General features: G+C 34.5%; 1 protein-coding gene and 1 long non-coding RNA gene across 2 annotated transcripts in view; one reads left to right on the forward strand and one right to left on the reverse strand.

Annotated features, from left to right (window-relative positions):
- Positions 1–14,276, forward strand: part of LOC139965276 (potassium voltage-gated channel subfamily KQT member 1-like) — a 135,669-nt gene that overhangs the window by 101,085 nt on the left and 20,308 nt on the right. The window contains exons 6-8 of the mRNA XM_071967469.1: positions 1,704–1,847; positions 7,398–7,508; positions 11,314–11,409. Coding sequence (XP_071823570.1) covers positions 1,704–1,847; positions 7,398–7,508; positions 11,314–11,409 — 351 coding nt within the window. The remainder of the gene's footprint in view (positions 1–1,703; positions 1,848–7,397; positions 7,509–11,313; positions 11,410–14,276) is intronic.
- LOC139965292 (uncharacterized) lies at positions 4,271–11,420 on the reverse strand. The gene is made up of 4 exons (XR_011792215.1): positions 11,283–11,420; positions 10,533–10,599; positions 8,485–8,569; positions 4,271–4,518 (listed from the first exon to the last, which is right to left on the reverse strand). It is a non-coding gene; the product is annotated as an uncharacterized lncRNA (long non-coding RNA).

The following is a 14,276-nucleotide window of genomic DNA, read 5'->3' on the forward strand; positions in this document are numbered from 1 at the left end:
ATCAATCATTCAACTTCACCTATGATATATTGAAAATTACTAAAAGTATTTTATTTTTTATAAGTATTTTTGTCTAAGGTCAGAATATTGGTTCTGTAACCTGCAAATGAGAGTTGTATGTCTGCTTTAAAATCATTCAATTTCACCCATAATTTAAGGATCAATATTAAACAACAAATGTTGATCAATCATTCAATTTTGCCTATGATTTAAGGATCAATATTAAACAACATATATGTCTATCAATCATTCAATTTCACCTATAATTTAAGGATCAATATTAAACAACAAATGTTGATCAATCATTCAATTTTGCCTATGATTTAAGGATCAATATTAAACAACATATATGTCTATCAATCATTCAATTTCACCTATAATTTAAGGGTCAATATTAAACAACAAATGTCGATCAATCATTCAATTTTGCCTATAATTTTAAGGATCAGTATTAAACAACATACATGTCGATCAATCATTCAATTTCACCTGTAATTTAAGGATCAATATTAAACAACATATATGTCAATCAATCATTCAATTTCACCTATAATTTAAGGATCAGTATTAAACAACAAATATTGATCAATCATTCAACTTCACCTATGATTTAAGGATCAATATTAAACAACAAATGTCGATCAATCATTCAATTTTGCCTATAACTTAAGGACCAATATTATACAACATCAATCATTCAACTTCACCTATGATATATTGAAAATTACTAAAAGTATTTTATTTAATTTTAATTATTAAAAGTATTTTTGTCTAAGGGCAGAATATTGGTTCTGTAACCTGCAAATGAGAGTTGTATGTCTGCCTTAAAATCATTCAATTTCACCTATAATTTAAGGATCAATATTAAACAAGAAATATCAATCAATCATTCAATTTTGCCTATAATTTAAGGATCAATATTAAACAACATATATGTCTATCAATCATTCAATTTCACCTATAATTTAAGGGTCAATATTAAACAACAAATGTCGATCAATCATTCAATTTTGCCTATAATTTTAAGGATCAGTATTAAACAACATACATGTCGATCAATCATTCAATTTCACCTATAATTTAAGGATCAATATTAAACAACATATATGTCTATCAATCATTCAATTTTGCCTATAATTTTAAGGATCAGTATTAAACAACAAATGTTGATAAATCATTCAACTTCACCTATGATTTAAGGATCAATATTAAACAACAAATGTGGATCAATCATGCAATTTTGCCTATAACTTAAGGACCAATATTAAACAACATCAGTCATTCAATTTCACCTATGATTTAAGGACCAATATTAAACAAGAAATATCAATCAATCATTCAATTTGACCTATGTAAATTAAGGATCAATATATTAAACAACAAATATAAACTATTAAATAACATGCCAAAATTAATATTTATCACTCAGTCATTCGATTCTAACCGAAATTTCAATCGGAATTTTTTTAAGCATAATTACTTATGCCTCAATCTTGCATCACATGTTACACTTAAGTTGTGCTATTTTTTTTTTTTTCCACTTCAGCAATTTTTTTGTTATAATTTATTCCATATTAGAAACAAAATTTCTTTCCAATTTAAGTCCGTACATTAACAAATCATACAGGTTTTTAATTTTTTATATATATTTTTTTTGGTATTTTTAATGACTTTTTTCATCCCTTTTCCATTTTTGTCCACAGGAATTAATAACAACACTTTACATAGGATTCTTAGTGCTTATCTTCACTTCATACTTTGTATATCTAGCAGAAAAAGATTACATCGACAGCCTTGGCAAAGCAGGGAAATTTCAAACGTATGCAGATGCCCTCTGGTGGGGTGTGGTGAGTTTATATATATATATCAGTGTGGGAGCTAGGGGTATTGGTCAGGAGGGGTGAGAATGGTCTGTAGGGGCGCCATCGACACTATCAGAGCTATATACGGCTCTGGACACTATCTAAGCGGAGCGCCACCACTGGTTGGCGCGTAGCGTACAGAAATTTTTTGAGTAAAGAAACTCCCTAGATTGCCGAAAATGACCCTTTCCGGGCCTGGCTAATTTGCAGATAACTGAAGAATAAATAAATGTCATCGCCAAATTACACCAACAAAATGTGACAAATGTCAATAAGTAGATGAGAGAGCAATAAAAAAGTCAATAATCACGAATAAGTAAAAAGTGGTAAAGAGCTGAAAAGGGCGCCAGCAGTCCATTTGAGTCCGTCAGGGGGGGCATCCGCCCCCCTCCCCGGCTGTATGGACGCTCCGCCACTGATATATATATATGTTAATGTGTAACAGTAAGTTGGCCTGACGTCAGGCCAACTTACTTTTACACATCCTCTTACACAGGCTCTTTAGTGGATAAGCAGTTTGCTAACAGTATTATTATTGTTTTTGTTAGATATGTTAACACAGATTTTTAATTTAACTAATAATAATAATAATAATCAGCAGTTAGTTTTACGATGCATAAGCACGACCACAAATGTAAGAGAATATTCGCAGTGCTCATGGATTACAACTTACCCATTGGGCGGCTTCCAATTCAACATTTAACTCAAATTTGGAATTTGAAAGTCACTTCAGATGGGAAATCCATAGATTGCTCTTGGATGAAAAACCCACCTTAATTCTTATGACCTGGCCTGGAATCGAATCCCGAACCTCCCGATTGCTAAGCCTCATTGCTTCAAATGCCACCGCCTTTATCCACCGGGCCACAGCATCGGTTATTTGGTTATTTTGATTTATCATCATCCTTATATGATAACATTTCTCTGTCAGAACACCTCTTAAAATTATTTTCGTCATTCTCTGTGAATACGGGAGAAAATTTCAGGAAAAAATGTACACTTTTATGATTGTTTGATTACATTTACTAGACCATAGTACCAAAAAAAAAAGAATGTAGAATTAGGAGCAGATTTGTTCGTGCTTGTGTAATGGAATGTGTAACGAGGCTTTAACAAAGATATCCATTTGGCAATTTATTCGTTAATTTATGATGTTCGTGTAGCCCATAATGCAAGCACTCAATTGCCAGAGAAAGACCCTTGTTATTGTGACAGGCAATTCCATATAACTTTAGGCTGTTTCTCTGGGAAATTCACCTTATCTTCTGGTGAACTTTGACACATCTCCACGGCAGGCAAACATTCTTCCAGGCCTTCGTCCAAATTTCGACACATTTCTATATATCATGTGATTGGATTGTATCCCTTGGATATATATAACTTAACAATCACACATTTCTTCTATCCAACCAATATGTAACATCCCAGTTAAAGCAGAGCTCACACACTGTATTAAACTAAAAAGGAAAAGAGATGGGTTTTCTGATCGGGTTACGGATCGACACGAAGCGCTTATATATTTCACTGGCTCGTTTTCGAGGAAAAGTCGTTGGTTTAATCCATTAATGTTCAGCTTGGTTTCTCTCAAACTAGCCAAATCGACTCAAAAGTTTGCTATAAACTCTACGTGTCTCAACATTTTTGACCATGGCTGAGTTCTCACAGGGTTCAGGGAAGTGTCTTAAGATCCATTCATCAACCTGTCATACCCTTTCAAGAGTTGCTTTCGTTTTGAAAGGAGTTTGAAATCAACACAAACATTCATCAAAAATTGTTTCCCTTTTTTTTTTGGTCAACTTTTTCGTAACGATCTACAAGCATGATCGATTAATATATAATGTAGGACTCACGCCAAGTTGTCGTTAGGCATTAGACGGTAATGATGATGCATAGAGGCGTGACCGTCATTAACTCTTGGTCTGTATAGGACGGAGATAATATGTAGGCCGGTTACATATAGGCGTTATAAGATGATAGGCTCCTGGGGGACAACTGGGGTCAATTTGTAAGTGGACCCAGGAAAATTTGGGGTGAAGTTTTCAGTTTCATAATGTACCTTTAAAGTAAATGTGAAGATTGCAAAAACAAGAAAAAAAGAATGGGTGGGGGACTGGGTGACATAATTGTCCATAAGGTCACGACCTGACTATATAGATGGACTGACGGACGGATGCACGACGGACGGATGCACAGACAAAATATACGAACAAGACAGAAACTTAGAACATATTAACCTTATAATAAAATTCAACCTATTAGCAAAGGACCTTTGAAATCTACATCAATGTTGTGGATCATGCGAATAGTTATAGAGAGATATATACTGTATGTAAAGAGAATGAAATTAAACCCATAGGTCCAACCTTTCAGGTATTAAATACCAAAAGGTAGCTGTTACATTTGGAAAGAGCAGATTCATTTGTCGTTTGTGATGATCGAAATGTTTGGTCTTGCTTGACAACCACGGTGTAACTTCAAAGACTATTGATAAGGTCCATATAGTTTGCAATTTGAATGGTCCATTTGACATACATCAATCAAATCATATATATATCTCCTCATCTGTCATTTACCCTTTCTGTGACCTCAAATGATTAGGAGGAGCCATATTTGTTCGTCTTCTTTGTTGAGGTTCTTAATTAGGAATCAACTGTGACTGGAGAAAAACAAATGAAAAGTTGTTTCAGTTTATAATCATTCTTGATACAGCTGCATGTATTTGTATTGTGATTGTTATAACAGACCTGTCATTTGCACAGCACATAGTTTAGCATTTTGTATAGCATTTTGCATAGTATTTTGCATAGTATTTTGCACAGCACATTGTATAGCATTTTGAATAGCATTTTGCATAGTATTTTGCATAGCATTTTGCATAGTATTTTGTATAGTATTTTGTATAGCACATAGTATAGCATTTTGCATAGCATTTTGTATAGTATTTTACACAGCATTTTGCATAGTATTTTTTGATGTGATACTGAATATATTACTCCCTGCTGTACATGCACTTGTTCCTTTAATCTCTACTAAAAGTAATATATTAAAGTGAGTTTGAAGAGGATCCTATTGTTTTCTAATTAGTCTTAATTGTAATGATTATACTTGTATCTTTAACAAAAGATTTTTCTCATTTCCACATATATCCCTTTAATATGAGTATGTTGAATCATTATTCAATCTAAGAAATAATGGCATTTGTCAAAACTGTTTAACGAAACTATCCACACCAAAAAAAAAAACAATCTAGATGTGATTCGCTGTTTAAGTTGTTTTTGTTTTTCTTTTGTGACTTCAACTTTATAGCGATGGTGCATTCAATTGAAACTCATACACTTTAATGGAATAAAATGTTCAAGAAATGGATAGGAAATGTCATTCATGTTGACAGCTATAGGCTCAACCTGTATCCTCTGGCTATGTTAGGTGGATTTTAAAGAACCTTTTTTTTTTGGGGGGGGGGATTGATTCTGTTTGGGGAAAAATCTGGATAATTTATTTGATACAAAAATGTTTTGGCATAATTATGCATTTGATGTACATTTTGCTTGTCAAGTTTCATTTCAAATAATGTAATAAAAAATGTAATTTGAAAAATTTCCAATCTTCTTTCTGCATGACGATTTTGTTTAATTGAACTCAAAATGTAAAGATATTGTATACCGTAGAATCTTTACTCTTGGATGGATTTGTTGAATACTTGGTTAATTTATCACAATTATTGCAAAGTTGCTATGAACATGTTATACATAGATGAACAGGCAATGAACATGTCATATATGACATCATATACTGGCCTAGGATTATGTGATAGTGAATACAGGGAAAAATTTACTGTTCATATTTTGTGTAGCATTTTTTTTTTGGAAGGCTATGAAGTTTTATCTCTTATAAATTACTACTAATAATGGTTTCTGTGTACAAGAACTGAGGGACATGTACATCATTTGTACTTGTGTACTATAGCAACTTGCCCATGCATTTTGCATACCATTTTACTATGTGATACTGGATGAATTATGCTCTGGAATGTTGAATAGAATTGCCAGAAATTTAGAAGCAAACATAAACACGGTGGTGGCTGCTTTTATTACGCTAGATTTGGTAAAAAATATACCAAATCAAAAGTATAATACAATGAACTGGAAAAGAAGGACACCACTAGCTCTTTGCAGAGTGTTAATTACTCGTCTGATTAATGCTGAAATGTTCAATGTGTTTACAAGCTTTTGAATGTTACTGCTGTTGGATAAGTGAATGCATAGGTGTATGCGCATAGGATGCGTATCCATCCATGTATGTTCATCAATATACAAGAGCCAATTAACACAGCCACAGTAGTTTTGAAATTTGTGGTTGCTGTGAGATTTTGATTTGCTTTGTTTTGCTTCAAACCCATTGCTTGGCAGTGCCGTACATAAATGCCTCTGATGAGGGGTCATGCCGGATGGAGGAAAGTGCACTGATATGCCGTAGAGTCCGGCCTAATGCCGTACTGTACCACCTAATGCTGTACAGTCTGGCCTAATGTTGTACTGTCTGGCCTAATCCCGTACTGTCGGGCCTAATGTCGTACTGTCCCGGCTAATGCAATACTGTCAGGCCTAATGCTGTACGGTCCCAGCTTATGCCAATCTGTCCGGCCTAGTGCCGTACGGTCTGGCCTAATGCCAAACTGTCCGGCCTAATGTCGTACGGTCCAGCCTAATGCTGTACTGTCTGGCCTAATGCCGTACTGTCGGGCCTAATGTCGTACTGTCCCGGCTTATGCAATACTGTCTGGCCTAATGCTGTACGGTTCCAGCTTATGCCAATCTGTCCGGCCTAGTGCCGTACGGTCTGGCCTAATGCCATACTGTCCGGCCTAATGTCGTACGGTCCAGCCTAATGCCGTACGGTCCAGCCTAATGCTGTACTGTCCCGGCCAATGCCTTACTGTCTGGCCTAATGCTGTACTGTCCCGGCTAATGCAATACTGTCTGGCCTAATGCTGTACGGTCCCAGCTTATGCCAAACTGTCCGGCCTAATGCCGTATAATAATAATAATACGCAGTTCTTATAAAGCGCAAATACACACTTAAGTCTCAATGCGCTGGACTGGCCTAATGCCATACTGTCCGGCCTAATGCCATATCCGGGCTAATGCCGTACTGTCAGGCCTAATGAGGTACTGTCAGGTCACCCTAATGCATATACTTTAAATGTGATACCAACTGTGTAGCGAAAGTAATAACTTGATGGTAGCACAATACACTGAAACCTATACAGAGAATTACTCAGTTGTGGTCTATATATGTCAACTTTTGAATACTATACAATTGTCATAAACGTTATGGATATATCCACACAAACAGCCAATTCCCAAGCTGTTCAAACCATGCATTTATAAAGACCTTTAAACAGTTAAATAAATTCACTATGCTAGCTGCCATATACATCTGTCACATCAAGGTTACATCAACATATTAGTTTGCTTTTTCATTATTTTCTTTATATATTTTTCGCATTCCTTTGTTTACATCTTAATTATACAGGTAACCGTGACAACGGTGGGTTACGGGGACATGGCTCCGATGACGTGGCAGGGCAAGATGGTCGCATCCTGTTTTTCTATATTCGCAATATCCTTCTTCGCTTTACCAGCTGTAAGTATATATATAATATTAGTCTCAAAGATGAAATATAACAAGAAAAGTTCTTGTCTATCACATTTTAATCCCAAATGATTACAGTTTTACGATAATAATTATAATAATAATACGGTAGATTTAAATAGCGCCAAATCTGAAACAAGAAGTAGCCGTTCTAGGGGGCTTAACAAAACTTGTGAATCGCACGCAATCAAAAGAACGAGTACACTAAGCAAGTAGAATCCCAATTGTGTCACAATTTCAAGGACAAATCGACAATGTTAAACAAGATCATTATTGAAGGAATGGAAAATCTCTTGAAAGCTACGATATGCCATCGGAGAACGACTACCTCTACATCTTCCTCTTCAAATATTTACGAAATGTTTATAGTTCTGCCAGAATAAATGACAATCAAGCAAGCCAAATTTAGAGCCAAGATATAGGGAAGGAGGGTTGAGGGTGGGGGGGGTCAGTGGGTTCACCTATCAATATGTTCACCAATACATGTATTAAAGGGCGATATTTTTAGTTCATCACTGTGATGTTTTTTTTTTACACAACTTTTTTCCATATGTTATCTATTAAATACTTATGGACTGCATTGCCACGTATAATTGCCATGAGTCTCTAGTGGCGACATAATTTATCATTTTCTCTTCCAGGTCCCTATTTTTGCGATTCATTCATTGATCTGATGAATCATATTTCGTGGTATTCCGTTTCTGTTTAAATGCCACAAATATGCACTAAACGCTCTCTAATTGCATTTTACAAGTGTTCTGAGTGCCACATATGTTATCATTAAAGTCCAGGAATGTCTTTCCCCAAACGAAACTGCCATTATGTGGAAGATTTTTGGTGCTGTGTAAACTTGAGGGAAATAACGTATTGGGAAATACTGGGAACTGTATGAGAACCCTGGGGGTAATGTAAAGTTTGAACTTTTGTCTCCTATTAATCTACCACTTACTGTACATGTTTAACTTACGGTACTGCAGGTAAATCAGAGACCATGTACTAATGGAGTTTCCTGCTGCCTGCAAGGACGCAGTCGTGCAGGGGCAGCTGTATGACTGTGAAATTGTAGAAATGCTATAGAATTTCATATATATCTATATATATATATATATGTATATTAATATTTATAACACTCTACCATAGATACAGCTCACAGTCAATAACGTTATTGTCTTGACTACGTTATACTATCAAGATAAGCTTTATTCAGCTGTATAAAAAATAAGTCAAAATATAAATAATAAATAAATAAAATAGAAATAAGAAAAATAAATTCAAATTTAAGTAAAACCTGCTTTTTGTGCTGAATTTGGAATATTTTGGGATACTTTTGAATAATTAAGCTATAAATATCCAGGGTTGGCATTTTCCCGGGAAAAAACCTGTTTTTCCCACTAAGCGGTAAAAACCAGGTAAAAACCGGGAAAAACTGGTAAATACCGGTAAAAACCGCCTCCGTCTCGAAAACTAGTATTAATTGTCCGTAAAATGCAGGGTCATCAGTAGGCACGATATTGTTTCATGACAGGCATATTTTATTGAATATGGGAGTTTCTTAGCTTCATTTTGAGCTATTTTATCACATTCTTATTCTACTTTTTGTGGAAAAAAGAGTATTTTTCGTATTGCACATGTATAGTTATTCTGTCACGATCTCTTTAGCAGTATGCATTGCCTATTGCCCAAACCATTATAGGTCTACACTGGGACATTCACCCCTCCTAAATTCTTCAGGCCTATTATGTGGCATGAACAGCGGAGGATAGAACGCAGTGGCAAACCATGGCATCCAAAGCCTCAAAGGGACAAGGAACCATATAATAATATAATATTATGTGCTCAGACAGTTCATTCCATTCCATTAATACAGTAGGCAACAGTCTATTGAGGTGAACTTCAATCCAGGGGGCTCAATAGAAACTGCTTTGAAACTTTGTAAGGCACATGGGCCCAATTAAAGTATTAAACGCACAATGGCCCTATGGAGCCATTCACACAACCAAACTGTTTACCTTGATGCAAACATGGTCCAATTATTATACAACTTCATGCATGAGTGATTAAACACTTTGAGGTGGACAGGTGAGGTGATACTGGGCACTTCCTGTGTATAGGCTAACTGAAGAGGTAGGAGTATCAACAACACAAGTAACTGTTCCAATTGTTACTTATTCTCAAATTAGTTGATGTCACAACAGTCACTTAGTACAGTGCCTATAAGCAATATAAGCATAGTACAGTGCCTAGTGCGAAGTGTGAACAGAGTACAATTTATCGCAGACATGAAGTGATCGTTCTTGGATGTGAATCATCATTTGGATCTGAGCGGACTAATGTGGCATGTATAATATGACGAACCATAGCCCTAGGAGGCACCAACAGTTTGATACGAGTCCATTCTCTAGATAATGGAATTATGCATCTCGATAGGAAAATAAAGTTGGTTGATTTGAGCATCCAATATATTATTTATTTGAATTATTTATAATAGTCTAATCGGTAAACTCACAAGTTATAGATCATAGCTGTTCTTTGGATGTAACCCAACCCCCTACCATAAGATGCCATTTTCTTGTAGATTCTATGCTCCTCCACAAGTTCCACATGAGTTTTTAGGAATTCTATATAATTTGAGGTTTTTCCCGGTTTTTCCCAGTTTTTCCCACTTATAGGTGGGAAAAACCTCCCGGTAAAAACCGGTAAGAAACTTGTTTTTCCCGGGGCGGTAAAAACCGCCCGGTAAAAACCGGCCAACCCTGTAAATATCACAACCAGGAAACAATTTTTTGCATATACATGCATAATTGCCATTACGGTGTTGTCATAATGTTATCAAAGTGAAAATTCTATCATGTTTCTATAAAAAAGCAAAACAATAGTACAATAAATAAATAAATAAAGCTAGAGCTGTAATATATATATTATATTTTTTATATGCAATAAGTTACCACAGAAAAAAATATTTGCATGGAAACTGCATCAGCAATATGTGCCCCATAATTTGGGTCAATATTTTACCTTTTATTAAAACGTGACAGAGCAGATCAAAGATGTTCCATCACAAGAGGCACTTCCTTTATAATTGCTATAAAAGTAAAAAAAAAATAAAAACATGTCTAAAATTGCAATTTTGTTTTTTAAACATGTTAGAAAATTAAGGTCAACTTAGAAATATATGTCAAAATTGTTTGGTGTAACATGGACACCAAGAATGAAAGTTGAACATTAAAGTGTTAAGGTAACCGACTGACCAATATATAAATAAAAGAACCAATTTAAATTTTAACCTGTATATAATTTCACGGTCTGAGATGTGCTGGATCCAATGGGATTAGTATGACATAAATAGTAGACATGTTATTTGTGTGGACTCTAAAGTTATGCAAGCTTACACACCCAGGGGATATGTTGAGGAATATACACTAGAAATGAGTGTTAGCTCAGTGGTTAATGCCGGTGCCTTCCAATCATAAGGTCCCCAGTTCGAGTCTCTCCAAGATTAATGTATGTCGTCCAGTGACAGAGTTGTTGACAATTGACAATTCATAATCATGGACGTTAAAATATGAATCCAAGAGACTGACTTTGGTCAGCTTGCGGTTTTGATAAGCCAATGATGGCTTCTTCGTGAGTTCCTGCTTGCAGGAGGATCTAAAATACATCATACATACATACATACATACTTGTGCTCACACTATTGAGCCTTTACTATAAGCCAAAATTGTCAGTTGCAATACTTTCTGAAGAAGACATTTTATTTTTTCTTACTGCTGTTTTTTGGTTTTGTTTTTGTCAACAGGGCATTCTCGGGTCCGGATTTGCTCTCAAAGTTCAACATAAACAGAGACAGAAGCATTTCAGTCGTCAGATACCAGCTGCTGCTACATTGATTCAGGTATTACACATATGCAGGAATTAAAGGGATGTTTTGGTAGCTAAAGTTGAATGCTGCCATCTATTGCTGGAAATTTATTTTGTTTATAAAGCTTTATAGGTCAAAACGAAATGCTCAGCATTTTGTATGATGAATATACAAAGTTTCAAAATTTGTTGATATTTTGCATCTGGCAATTTTGTATGATGAAGATACAAAGTTTCATAATTTGATGATATTTTGCATCTGGCAGTTTTGTATGATGAAGATACAAAGTTTCATAATTTGTTGATATTTTGCATCTGGCAATTTTGTGTGATGAAGATACAAAGTTTCATAATTTGTTGATATTTTGCATCTGGCAATTTTGTGTGATGAAGATACAAAGTTTCATAATTTGTTGATATTTTGCTTCTGGCAATTTTGTGTGATGAAGATACAAAGTTTCATAATTTGATGATATTTTGCATCTGGCAATTTTGTATGATGAAGATACAAAGTTTCATAATTTGTTGATACTTTGCATCTGGCAATTTTGTGTGATGAAGATACAAAGTTTCATAATTTGTTGATATTTTGCATCTGGCAATTTTGTGTGATGAAGATACAAAGTTTCATAATTTGTTGATATTTTGCTTCTGGCAATTTTGTGTGATGAAGATACAAAGTTTCATAATTTGATGATATTTTGCATCTGGCAATTTTGTATGATGAAGATACAAAGTTTCATAATTTGTTGATATTTTGCATCTGGCAATTTTGTGTGATGAAGATACAAAGTTTCATAATTTGTTGATATTTTGCATCTGGCAATTTTGTATGATGAAGATACAAAGTTTCATAATTTTGTTGATATTTTGCACCTGGCAACTGCAGAGTGTAAGATGGCCCGGCCATCATAGCAATTGAAATGAAAATGAATATTGATTTTCTTTGTAGGACAAATTTAATACTTTTTTTTTCAATATAAGAGTTACATTTTGATGAAATTATAAATACAGGGAACATTGACAGTTGTTAAATCAAACATTCCAAAATGAATCACAGTTGAAGGATACATCAAGTAGATCAACTATCTATATAGTGTAGGATGACTTAGCCAGTAAATCAAACTAGGTTATATTTCAATAAAATCACTATTTGATGATAATAATGATAAGGGATATTTCAATCAACAATGTGGAATGTTTTCCTCTTTAAGACAATTTTTTACATTGTCGGCTACATCTGAATAACCCTTTAATAAAGAGCTTTTACAGAGTTCAAAATCCTGGATGCACAATTAGGAGAACTGAGTAATAAATGTGTTGTTATTACCCATCGCCTCCCACACTATTATTAAAAGAAAACCCATAAATGTTTAATGACAAACAGCAGAAATAGACTATGCCCGTTATTAATATAACTGTTTTTAGGTACATTTGGATACAGATAAATAAACAAACTGTTGTCATCAGTATAAGGGTCGTAGATTCATTTTATAGTTCAACCCTTTCATGCCCTCCCCCCCCCCCTCGCCACAGTAATGTTAAATTGTCTAATACACTGATGCTGCATATACAACAAATCTGATTATGAGATATCACAAGATATTACTTTTAATCAATTATTCAAATGAAATTATAGAAAATGACTTGTGTTATCAATTAACCTGTTCACCTGTTTAACCTTGACAATTCAAATGCTACTTTATGGTTATAAATCTTGAAACAGACAGAAGAATGTGGCTTATCTTTTATGGATTACTCACTAGATTATAATCTGTAAAATATTAATGCTCATCATCATCTCTCGAGATCTGTCTCCTCTCACAGATACAGAGAGAGATCTCAGATGACAGTTGCGTAGTTTATCTGCCCTTCCTGCTTGGTATCTGTCAATAAAAATAATATAATAGATACAACTTATATAGCGCCAAATCAGTAGACAAAAGTCATTGCTCAAGGCGCTTTACAAAGAAAGCAGATTAATTTACAAAAGAACAAGTGAAAAAAATGGATCTTACGTAAACTTTTGAAAGTGGAAAGTTTAGAGCATGTTTGAATGTGATCTTGTAACTTGTCAGGCATTCTTTTTTTAACTTGAAAGTTCTTCTGCCGAATCAAGTTATCTAATTTAGGGGATCTTTATACTGGATCCCCAAATACAGTCAATTGTTAGCCTTTAAATCAAACAGCTATTTGTGGTTTGCTAATGTCATGAAGCAAGCAAAGGATATTACTCAATATTAGACAGCAAATGATCAAATTAAATATACTTAAGACACAACTTATTTTACTTTTAATCAGTAAATATTTCTTTAGTTAATTTATCTGTTTATCTTAGTAGTAAGTAGTAAGTATCTTGCAGAAAGAACTTTGTGAATATTTGTGCTCATTAGTGGCATTGACTGGAATCTTTGGATGTTTATATATCTTTAATAAAGATCAACACATCAGCTAATATGGTTCACGACCGGTTTTCGTATGGGTGTGTGTGTATATATATATTTATATATCAGGCGTGAGCTTTTTCCGCAAATTCTTTTCTACCTACGAGAGACAAAAACTATTATCCTAACACACTATAGCATACGCAAACTGGAGCCTATACCGCAATTTTGGCCAAGTTCTGTGATTTTTTTTTACCCAAGGCTCATCCCTGATATATACACACATACATATATGGATGACCAACTTAGGTACATAGCAACATATGATTTTACTATGTACAGAGCAGGGTCTTAATTGCTCTTGCTGCAGATACATTCAATCCCCGCGAGGTCTTTAAACTCTATCGTAAGTTCTCCGACAGATGGTGAATATTAGGTCAAATGTTAATGCTCTAATATTAGCCTAAATTGTAATCATACGAAGCAAAAGATTAGTCATATCTTTCATGTTTAGATG

The sequence above is a fragment of the Apostichopus japonicus genome, chromosome 1, assembly GCF_037975245.1.
Source record: "Apostichopus japonicus isolate 1M-3 chromosome 1, ASM3797524v1, whole genome shotgun sequence".
Classification (NCBI taxonomy): Eukaryota; Metazoa; Echinodermata; class Holothuroidea; order Aspidochirotida; family Stichopodidae; genus Apostichopus; species Apostichopus japonicus.